The sequence below is a fragment of the Pleurodeles waltl genome, chromosome 10 (genome assembly GCF_031143425.1).
Source record: "Pleurodeles waltl isolate 20211129_DDA chromosome 10, aPleWal1.hap1.20221129, whole genome shotgun sequence".
NCBI classification, from domain to species: domain Eukaryota; kingdom Metazoa; phylum Chordata; class Amphibia; order Caudata; family Salamandridae; genus Pleurodeles; species Pleurodeles waltl.
The window spans coordinates 861,168,322-861,180,739 of record NC_090449.1 but is presented as its reverse complement, the minus strand read 5'-3'; the positions used below and the strand labels follow the sequence as shown (position 1 = coordinate 861,180,739).

General features: G+C 41.9%; 1 protein-coding gene across 1 annotated transcript in view; it reads right to left on the bottom strand.

Annotated features, from left to right (window-relative positions):
• Positions 1 to 12,418, bottom strand: part of LOC138261971 (ATP-dependent translocase ABCB1-like) — a 519,774-nt gene that overhangs the window by 245,036 nt on the left and 262,320 nt on the right. The window contains 2 exon segments of the mRNA XM_069211572.1: positions 4,339 to 4,452; positions 4,961 to 5,135. Coding sequence (XP_069067673.1) covers positions 4,339 to 4,452; positions 4,961 to 5,135 — 289 coding nt within the window.

Below are 12,418 nucleotides of genomic sequence, written 5' to 3'. Positions count from 1 at the left end.
GTCAGCTCCATTTATAATTTATGTCAAAGTGAGAGAGAGAGGGGAAGAAAGAGAGAGAGAGATAATGTCTTTGGGTCTGATTGAGAGTTTGGTGGATGGGATTACTCCATCACAAATGTATTACAATTCAGTTATAACCTATGGACATCATAATACAGCAGACGTGATAACTGTCACGTTTGTGATGGAATAACCCATCCACAAAATAAATTCTAAATCAGGCCTTTGTCTGAGACTAGCCATCTTCTTTACTGAACAACAAACATATACCCATTTTATGTGAGGCTAACATCTGCCCCAACCAAATAGTTTCCTGCAGCTCAATGGTGCATGAACAAGGGACATTAACAACCATGGACCAACCGACCATCCTCCAAAAAGCGGAACCACATTCCACAATAACATGGCTGGTGTCCTGATGCAAACTCAATACCATCTCCTACCTGGAAACATGGGGAAAGAGTAGAACATTGCTCTATCAAATGCACATAGTTATGATTACTTACGCCTATATGCTGAAGAAGAGCTTCAGGTTTTGAGATTGTTGATAATACAGTCATTTTAAGCTCAGCTTTGACAGGAAGCATAAGAGAACCCACTGCATCACACAATCTAATGGCCCTGATTATTTTCCCAAAATTTTTATGAAAATGTTACTTAACTTTGGTAAACCTCTCTCTGGTAGATATTCTATCTAACCACAGATTCCTCGCTGATCTAATTTGATGCCTGCGAAATATTCAAAAGGTGAGGAATCTGCGGTTAGAAGTACAGATCAGAAATCAGTTTCATTATATATATAACATCTAATTTAGAAAGCAAAGCCCTTTACCAAAAGGTTCCTGCAATTCACAGTCTTAGCACAATGTCAGCATGATAGACAATTTTGTCAGAAACACCAAACAAACGCTTATTGTACAAGATGTTTACATTTGCTTTTGTGGCCTACATTTCTAAACTGAGAGAGTCTGCATCAAATTTGATGGGCTATAACAGTTGATCACTGGTTTGGTTATCTAAGAAAATAGTGTGTAATTTCAAACAAAATAAATGTAAAACTCTGTAAGGAGCCACGCACTTTATCAACTGGGTCTAAATTACAATCATACAGGCACCCTCTACCCCAAACACACACAAATAACAATCCATATGCCATGGAGTATTTTCTGGTGGAGGGAAATGTGTGAATATGAGTCTTTTTCCTTGGAACAATATTTAGATTTTGTTGCAAATGCCCAATCCACCCTTTGCACCTTAGTGCACTCTCTGCAGTCTACAGACTTCTGCTCTCTTGCCACAATGTCTCTGGTGTACGAAAAGTAATCCAAAGAAATCAGGTATGAGATCTTGAAGAGGCAGTTGCATTAGGACAAAGAGGTAGCTCGGGTTAGGGGTAAGATGCAGACAATTACTGAGCTGAAGATGAACAATGTCAGGTAAGAGGGAAAGGGTTTTCCCACTATGGTAATAAGACTGTGTGTGTAGGGCGGAAGCACCATCGATTGAGAACGACTGAGTCCAACCCACAACACTTAGACGCTGTCGTCCTAACTCCCAGCTTGCCCGCAGTGCCTTACCCACGCCCATCAGAAGAGGTGGTTTGTGGCAACCTAATCCTGCCACTTTGACTCCGCAGGGAAATCATGAAAACAGATTGTACCCCTTTTACTCCGTTACTCACACATGCCAAGGGAGGACATGAGATGAATACTGGATTTCAAAGCATTTATTGAAGCAACTGCATCCTGGTGTAAAAAGCATGGGCTGCAATCATAAGGAAGATAAAACAGTATGTTAACCATTACAACCAAGGTAAAGTTCATAAACAACCTAACCATTTTGTATGGTTCTAGAAAGCCTAAAGATTCCTGCTGAAGCCCAATGTCTTGATCTGAGAATACAGTGGTTATAACCCTTCTATCTGTCTCAAGCTAAGAGAGTAACCTCAACCCCATACTGAATAGTATAGCCTGTGGTCTAGAAGGCAATCCTCGCTGGAAGCTGAAGAGTCAGCGCCCGGATCAGCAAAGCTGTCTGTAGCGTGGTATCCATCCCAGGACAGTCATGACTGGAATACTCTCTACCCTCCTTCGGGTTATGTGTTGTTTATATAATAACCTATACAGTGTTAAGAGAACAGATCTGACGTAATGATGTTTCTTATGGATAGGAACTGGCTCCTGGTCAGCAATATGAGTGGGCATATCATGTATTGTACACAGCAGCCTTGGACAAGGCACGGAGTGCATATTGTACAATGGCTGATAAAAACATGCAGCATGAACTGTCTTCTTAGAAAGAGGCAGCTGATTAAATATAAAACAACTAGCTAAAGCAGGCGTTGCTAAAAAATATGAAAACAAATAAAATGCATATGTATGTAAAAGGCACAGGCCGAGGACCTAATGCTAAAATAAGGGTGTCCAATCTAGATGCTAAAGGGGTCCTCCAACAACAGAGTGAAGCTGGGTGAAAGGAGGTCTGTGAGAGAGAGCAGGAATGTCACAGAAAATCAATGTGTTCATGAATTCCATTGCATTACCAAAAAACTATGTTTGAATGCAGAATATTGTATCTTAAATCCACCCATGCAAGTGCTGCCACTTATGTGCACTCCCTCATTGATCCTCTCAATGAGGGGTCTCAAACCTCAAGCATAACTCACAGATATAGTTCGACTCCCTTTGCACTACTGTGTTCAAGTTAAACCTCTAATTTTGAACATGTAATACTGTGTGACTTGAATATTGATTTGATTTCACTTCACTAAAAGATGTGGAATAGAAAATGGTTCACCAGCCTAAACCTTTTCTCAGGTCGCAAGTAGATAGGCCACAATCTAGCCAGCCTGTTAATTGAGAGCATCCTAAATATGCGCCAGCGTGGACTACCATGGAGAGAAGTTATGGTAATAAGGCCTACCATATGAAAATACTGTTAAGCTGATCTTTGAAATCAAATAAATATTCAAGTCACAAATGTACTGGATGAAACTTATGTACTCAATATTTTATTTATGTGGTTCTGCAATAAATTAATAACTGGAAAGAAGCAATTAGACAACATGTGTTCCCAAGTATAATGAAAGAATGTAAAATAAAGGTTAAAAATTGGAAGTTGGATCACAGTGGTGCCAAATGAGTCACGCTACATCTATGATCTGTGCTTTGCTTGAGGATAGCATAAAACAATGACAGCAGAACGCACATCCTGAAGAAGTGGAAAGTAAACAGATCATATCGATAACTCTAAAATTCATCTCCCTCTAAAACAACAGTGATGCAAAGTCATTCACCTGTCCGTTTTAACTATGTAAAGCTGATAGGACAGAACAACTCTGATGCACTCACTGCTGGCCTTGCCTTTAAAGGGTTGTAATGTCAGAAAGGTTGGTTATATGTTATGATAAGGCAGGTAAAGTTTACCAGGGCAGAACATTTATCATGTCAGACTGTTCCCTATAAAAAAAATGTAGGAATGAAGGACAGTTAGTCATACGTCACCACAGGGCATCTAACTGCCCAATTGTATAGTGCAGACTCAGTCAATAAGCTGGCTTCCCACTTGAAGGTATGCAGGACTGGGGGAAAAATCAACAATAAGAAACAGGGAGTGCCCATCCTGGACAGGATATGCAGGCTGCTTGTCAAAGGTCTGGGTTAGAGCCCATCCTGGACAGGATATGCAGGCTGCTTGTCAAAGGTCTGGGTTAGAGCCCATCACAAGTCAGGACAAAGCCTGTGAAACATTGGGGCAAAGACAGTCACATGTAAGGTTGTATCTCTTGGGGGCCAGCAAGGACTGGAGTAATTAGACGCATGCAAAACTGGGGCTTCTAAATTGTTGGTAAAGTAGGGGTAGCAAAGCCACATTTCAGGCTCTTCTAGACTCAGGGTACACTCAGCAAAGCCAGACTTACTCGGACATGCAAAAAGGACCAGAGAGACTTCCAAAAGTAGCACTTTATGCACAGAAAACACTCACCAAAAGACACACTCACAGAATCATGTCAATCATGGGCACACACACACACACACACATTCACATATTGTGTCTGCGCTCTGTTTCAGGAAACCATTGTGGGGTATTTAGTTTAGGACTTCCTAATACCTACCTTCACCGCTATACCTGGGCAATAGCAGACAGAAACTAGTGGAAGGAAACACAAAGTATGTCAAAATGTAAAACTGTCACCAGGCACCATCCCTATGTGGAAAACACTCACCAAATTACTTTGAGTTTTTAAAAATCATTTTCTGTCAATAAGGCGCTTAAATGCCTAAGGGTGTGGCTGGCACCATTATAAGTTTGTGTAAATAACAATAATGAGCTTCTTACACTGTCGATGATCTGAAAAATTGTATTGGCAGCACCTCTTGCATTTGCAAATGCCTCAATGTTGGGAGAAGCTTGACCAATTGCAAACGCTCCAATAATGACAGCAAAAAAGACCTAAAAAACGAAAAATAATGTCAACCAATGCAATCCAGGTAAATACAACTGGCCACAACTAAGAGACAGAAGCAGATAACAAAAAGTGATTAGTTAACAGTTTTACACTTTTTTGGTCTGTAGTGTGTTTATTCCAGTAAGACTCACAAGCTTTGATTATTTCAGTGTTTATTTAAACTGCAACCAAAGAGATGAGCCATTGCATCAAGACACTATCAGTAAAGAAAATATTAAGCAACCATCCACTCGAGGCTCCTGCAATGTCACTTCAGTGTGGGGATTTCTGGGAATAAAATGATTTTGGGCTTGTGACTTGTAAGTATAGAATTCAACAGGAAAATGTGTATACTGCTGCACCTGAGCCTGACTCTCTTCTGCTCTCACACGTTATGAATTTCCATTATCATCCAACTCTAAATCATTGTAGCAGGGCAAGATCAGAAGCAATGAGCCAGAACATGGACATATCATTTTAAATCTAGCCATTACTAAAATGTCTTTTACTTACGGTAAGCACAGATCCGATGGAATAAGACTTTTCATCTATGATTAAGGAGGTTCCATACCAGAAAGCCAGAGCGTACGATGCATAAATCAGCAAGAAAGCAAAACCCATGGAAATATTGGCTGTCACTGCCTTTTTTATTCCAATCTTCTTTGCATCTTCTAGATTTTTTTCATACCTGCAGAAAGTACATATTTGTAAATTATATTTAAACATTTTGAGATCTAGCTTTATCTAATTGTATTAATAGTATGCAGTGACTTGAAAGCCTTTTCCTCTGGATGTGACCTATCACACATGTTCATGCAAAGCTTTTAGATATGTCCAGCCATGATAAAGTGGCCCTCACTCACACCCTGAACTCACTCCATGTGTTGACAGTGTGATCTATACTTGACCTAAAACCATGGCCAGCAGTAGGTGGGCACAAGATGTAACCCTTGGTGATACCCTATGATTAGAACCTGTCCACAGTATCTGCATGGCAAAGGTTTGTGAACACAAGGCTATACCAGTACACTTGCCCTGGCACACACAGTACATGATCTTAGAAGAAAATGTTACCTACCATGTAAAAATGTGTTTGTAGCTTGTGGTTCTGTAGACCAGCATGCTGCTCAAGCTCCTGCCACCTTGTGGTGGGCGCAAAAATCTGTAAGTTGTTTGTCTTCGCAGAAGTCTTTAGTCTCAAGATATCTTGTGATTCCTCCCTTAGCCCACAATGCCCAGGAGAAAGACTCCACCTCAGACTCTTTTTTCACCACATTGAGTGGATAGTGTAAATAGAGTGTAGAGAGGCTAGACAAAGAACAGCATTGGGCATGGGGCAAACTAGGCGAATTAACAGATAAAATCACCATAAATAGAGGTGTTCGCCAGGGCTGTGTGCTGGCACCGGTTTTATTCTCTATTTTTATTAATGAGGTGGTACAGGTTTTAACGGCATGCCAGAATTACACTCCCACCCTGTGCGCTCAGAAAATCCTGATTCTTCTGTTTGCAGACGATTCCCTTCTCATTTCTAAATCCCCAATGGGCCTACAAATTCTTATTAATAAATTTAGGGCCAGATGTAGCAACAGAAAATGTTGGCACTTGCAAATTGCGAGTCAGACCGACTCGCAATTTGCAACTCGCAAAATTGTATGCAGAAAGGTGTCTCAGACACCTTCTGCGACTCGCTATGGGGTCGCAAAGACCCACCTCATGAATATTAATGAGGTGGGTCGCAAATTGCGACCCCATAGCGAGTCCCTGCACTCACAGGGATGGTCCATGTCTGTGACTGCTTTTTTAATAAAGCAGTTTTTTTTTTTTAAATTGCAGCCCGTTTTCCTTAAAGCTCTGAAAAAATATTTTCAGCGACATTCACAAAGGGGAAGGGGTCCGAAGGGGACCCCTTCCCGTTTGCGAATAAGTTACCACCCACTTCAAGTGGGTGTTAACTGCGAATTGCTTTGCGACCGCTTTCGCGGTCACAAAGCAATTCTGCATCGCGGTGCGAGTCGCAAATAGGAAGGGAGCACCCCTTCCTATTTGCGAGTCAGATTCACATTTTGCGAGTCGGTACCGACTCGAATCAGCAATTTGCGACATGCAAAACGGTTCCTACATCTGGCCCTAAATTCCTTCTGCAATGAGTATGGCCTAGAGTAGAATCACAAGAAAACCAAGTTAATGGCACTCCGTTTTGGAGCGCGGAAGAAATGTACCATCAGCCTAGAAGGCGCCTTCTTGGACAAGGTTAGCTCCATTGACTACTTGGGTGTGAGGATCACCGATGATATGCATTGGGCAGATCAGGTTAATAAAAGTGCTGGCCGCTTGCTACACGACGCAGCATCTATCCTGCGTTTTTTTCAGGGTACAACAGCAAAAACTGTCTCCTCAGGTAATTAAGATCTATATTGCCAGAGCACTATGGAGCGGAAGTCTGGGGCTTTTCTGACTGCAACAGGTTAACTATTGGAGAGAATAGCTTTGCGAGGGCTCTATGTGCCTGCCCTCCAAGTACTCCGCTGACGCCATTGTTTTTAGATCTGGGCCTGAGACGGATAGCCGACCTAATTATTTTAAGACCACTCCTATATTGGGTTAGGCTATGGACTGTACCTGAACTGGACGTTTACAAGTCCTCTCTTTTAGATCTGCTAAAATGCCCCAAATCAATTTCTATTCCCTGGGTAAAACATGTATCCAGATGGTTTAGCAACATGGGCCTTGGAGACTTTTGGGAAAAACCACATAAACTTGAGAAAGCTCATTCCAAAGTGTTGAAGCGCGTATATTGGTCCTATGTATGGAATGATTACATTATTCACAGATCCCACAGCTGTCTAACAAATCTCTTCTTAGATCTTAAGCGGTACCCACAATTTGAATTATATTTAGACACTATACCTGATATCTTAGGCAAAATTCTATATGCCAGATTACGCTTCGGGTCATTGCCACTAAAGTCTTTGATGTGTAGATGGGGTACAAAAGCAGTAACCGATACATGTCCCGCATATGGCACAACATCTGAAACAGTCGAACATTTCATGTTTTTCTGCCCTGCCTATTCTTCTCCCAGGTCAAAGTGGATTCGTAACATGTGCCGGGAATTGGGGATAAGAGACTGCGCCTCTGCTTTGAGGATTTTAAAAAGTCATCATTCTAAGGTTTTAATACATGCTGTTAGCAAGTATTTGCTAGCAGCATGGCGCATATGTAACTCTGCTATCAGCAATGAGTTTTAAATATGAGCGGATAAGTCCTTTTTACTGTGCATTGCTTGTATGGGTTTTATTGAATTATATTTTATACTTTTCTGATTTTACTATTTACTATTTATTTATTGTATGTTTGCTTTGATGATCTATTTGATCGAATAAAGCTTGTGTCAAATGAAACAGCATTGTGACTAATTGCATAATGGTAGGCATCTTAGATTACAGCTTGCTTCCAGGGTGTTGGAACAATGCATGTGAATCTACAAAACCTACAGCACTCCAAGTTAGAAAAAATGAAATGATCACATGGTAAGTAACATTTTTCCATTTGCAGCATATGCTGCTGTAGTTCATATGCTATGTGTCGACTGAAAATCAGTGAAAGGGTCCTGTAAGCAGTGGCTAGCAAGCAGATGATGTAGATGTTTGCAATAAAGTTTTCAGTACTGTTTGGCCAACTAAATCCTCCTGGAAGGCTTGACTATCCACACAACAGTGTTCAGTAAATGGTGTTGACCATTGTTAGACCTGACATCCTTGGTGTGCTAGTCCCCAGAATATTTACCTTCACTCCTCTGTTTTGATAAACTTGTTTTTGTTGGCATTGTGACTGTGCACTTTATCCTGCTCACCAGTAGAAAAGTGCCTGTGTCTCTTCCAAAAGCATGGTAAAATTGGCCTTCATCTAGTTGGTAAATTTAATTCACTTAGACGTCCTGAGTAAATGGTACATGTACCCAAGGCTTGTAAGTTAAAATGCAACTAACGGGCTGCAGCACTCATTGTGCCACCTACTTAAGTAATCTTTTAACACATCTCAGACCTGGCACTGCAGCATGAAGTGTAGTTTTAAACTGCCATTTTTACATGTCAAAATAAACCCTTTGCCTGGTCTAAACATTCTTTTTTACACCCCTAAGGTCGTCCAAAAGGCTCAGAGGACAGACTGCCTGGTATCTAAACAGTAGGACATGTGGGTTTAAGTTTTATATGTTCTAGCAGGGAAAAGTCCTAAAGTAGTTTCTCACTGCTGTGAGGCTACCTCTCCCAGAGACTAACAGTGGGTTACCTTATTTCAATAAGCAAGTGCTAACTTCAGTTTGGGACCAGATAGAGATTTGATTTTTACATTCAAATGAATTGTAATTTAAAATTATCTTTAAAGTCAGGTTGAAGCTATTATTTTATAATGCCACCTTTACAAAGTTGGATATTTTCCTCCCCTAAATGAAATGTGCCTTTCTATCTGCGTCCAGCACCATATGACCGAATGGTTCTCCTGTGGTGTTTTCCTTCCACACATTAAGATAAAAGAGGCCTAGGTGTGGAGGGAGAGGGTGTTCTTGATTGGATGGTTTGGGAGGAGTTGTGCCTTGCCCTATAGCACACACAAAGAAACTTAACACTAGGCTAAACTTTGCCTTTGTGACCCTATACAGTATTGGACCAAATCCAGGTGAGGAGAAAGAACTGATCAGTTTCAGATTTGTGGGTAGGTCAGGGAATTAACCACACAAACGTTGGCACCACATATAAAACCACAAATAAAAGTGGCATCTTCATAACCTCTCATCATAACACCCCTGGATCTGTGGAACTGCCCTGCTGTCTGAAGATGGAACAATTGTACCTGCTTTCATTGAAACTAGGCTCTCCAGAAGTGACTTCAAGGGTCATTTGGCTGACCTTCTGTTCGAAGTACAAGGACACCACAAGCTTCCGAGTGCATCCTCGCAACTGCCCAGCTGAACATTTCAACTGGATCTGTCTGAGCCCTGGTCCCCAAGACTTGCCACCAAGATCCTGGCCCCTTGGCTGATATCAGAGCGCACTCCTCTTGAAGAAAAGGTGAAGATACAGTAGCTTTGGCCTCATGTGAATACCAAAAAAATAGTAAAATACACAAAAGTGTAAGTTTACCTTTGTGAATCATGCCCTCAGTGTGGAGATCTTTTTCAGTGCCGGATCTCAACTCAGATGGTGGCTTGATGGAAATTCGGTTTCGGCTGATGAAGCTCTGAGCGCTTGGAACAAGGCTTGACCAGTGCTACAGGGGTCTCTCAGGGGTAAGAGGTCTAGGTGCTGGGACTCGAACCTGAAGGTCAATATTTTTTGTGGACAGTCTCAGGACTCGATGCCACGCACCCTTGAGAGCGGCACCCAGCCTCTTTTTGAGAATTGTTCCTGAGGTTGATACTAGATGAGGTTGATCCTCAGGCAAAGTCAAGGGACATTGGCTCTGTGCAGTTTTTTGCCCCGTGTCCTAAGCCTTGTTTCAGGGGGACTTCCTCCTACGCAACTGCAGTACGGGACAGAATCTAGAGGAGTTTTTCTCCTTAAGCCAGTAAGATTGTATGCCACTTCCTTGATGATTTCTGGGCCAAGGATGTCTGGCATATTGGTAGTGCACCAACACTGTATTTTTTATTGAGCCCAGCAGCATTCCCATTGGTATCTGTTTGTCTCTTTATTTTAAACACCTGACATGCAGAGCAGTTTGACTCCTCATGCTCTGGGGACAGATAAAGGTTGCAAATCTGATGGTGACCGGACCACAGGTAGTTGTTATAACAATTCGGAAAATGTTGGAAGGGCAAGTTTTCCATTCCACCCTCCCCTAACAGTCATTCTTGATCTGGCCTGAGTCCTGGAATGAAACTACTTTGCTGTAGTTGGAAAATTCAACATGGTCACTGATATTGCTATTGATGATTCTTCAACAATGGAACAGGATAACTAAGGAACAGTTCTGGAGCTCAAGCGGAAGTAGCTGCCCAGATAGTGAAAAACACACAATATGAGGTGAAGTCTAGTTCCTGGGGCAGCATGGGCTAAAGGAAGATATCCCAAAAACATACACTTCTTCAAAGGAAAAAAAAATTGGAAACATTTGTTTGCAACAGTAAATGACAGTATGCAATCTACAGCTGTACATGCTACAAACATGGTTTGTGCTCTCACTTATCACAAGTTGCCAATTGGACTTCCAATGGAAAGTGCAACTTTTTTAGGCACCCTTCAAGTTTCCCTTCTCCAATATGCATACAGCTTTTTAAGATCCACTGTAGGTGGATATATTTTGTTTTTGGAAAGTTTGAACAATTTCCTGCAGATTCCTTAAATGGGGCTAATAATATCATAAATTCATAAAATGTTGTAACCAAATATTGAAAGAACCTATATGTACCTGTACCCTTAGTAATGCACATAGGCTACGGGACAGTACCACTTGCAACTTGGGTCAGGGTTAGAGGTGGGTCATCAAGGCAGAGCTACATTAAGGCATCTCATTCAGGTTCGGCAATAAAAAAAAGGCTGTCTGTTTGATAACCATGTGGTTAAACATAGCATATTCTTGACGCATGGCATGTACATTGCACTCCTTTCTCTAAGTTCACTAGCACACAAAAAAACTCCTTTCAGCACCACCACCAGCTCTTCAGGAACTTCGAGTCCCAGGTCACCCTGGGCTACAGGAGGAGGCACCTTCAATGGCTGACAGCTGGTGCAGCATAGTGCTAGGTAGCTTGTTCACCGCTACCGAAGATCGGGCAAAGATGGGCCAAGATGGGCCTGTCATAGCCTGTCTGAGCCAGGAAGAAGCAGGGCAGGGCTACCCCCTAACAACTAACAATATTTAACACTACCTGTGCTAATTTTATGAACTGCAACCCTGACACGCATTGAGAGGACAAAGGGACAGTAAGATCTTCTTTTCTTCTTAGTACCAAGAGGATTGAGGCTGTATTTAAACTGCCTGAATTGCTGAACTTACATCCAGTGGAGCACTGGTTAACAAATTGTTTAGATCCACCTAGGTAGTGAATAAGAGATAGAGTTTTATCCTGCTGGAATCACTGCACATTAGCCTACAACTCCCCATGTTACAAGCTAGAAATAATGGGGTAGGGGAGAGCCCATAGCCGCCAACAGGGGACTATAAGCAGCAAGAGAGCTGTCCGTCACGCTGCAGAGAAATGCACCTTAGAAGAAACAGATAACCTCATTGTGGGTGGAAACTATTTTAAATAAAGGAAAAAAAGGACCGCCCTGGCCAAAGCTGGAAAGTTGCAGAAATAGCCGAATCGGGTCGCAAGACTGGTACATCTAATACAGCAGCATTGTCTCCCCCATAGAAAATCGTACTTCAAGAGAAGAATAAGACATTGTTGAAACCAGTAAAAGGGCCTGGATTGCTGACCCAGAGTATGGTGTGGAGCAAACCTCTGGTGGTCCTAATCCATGGAATACTGTTATTGCTGTCCCACGGGTGCCCTGTTCTAATGACTATCGCCCCCTGACAGGGGTAGTGACAACAACCCCTCCTGATAGAGAAATCCTGGATTATATTTTATCTAATGTGCCGAAGAGATGTGATTGGGGCAAGGGTCTCAAATATCTTAGAGAGCTTATTGTGCAGATAGGGGGAAGTACAAAATCTGTGACTACATGTTGCCCAATTATTGAATAAGATCAAGAGTTTATGAATAGTGCAAAGGACCAGCACAGATGAAGCTTGCAAAAGCAGTATGGACGAGGGAAGCAGGAATAAGGGAGAAAGAATGAGTATGATTGGGACTCTAGGTCCTGTGAAAGAACACACCCAAAACAGGAATGTCACAAAGGGAAGATATCAGATAGGGTAGAGATCATATATACCCTGCAAAGTTATAGCATAGATCACCTAAGAACGCCGCCTCAGAAAGAGGAAGTAAGGTAGGGAAATGCAGAAGTACATCCTGAATTC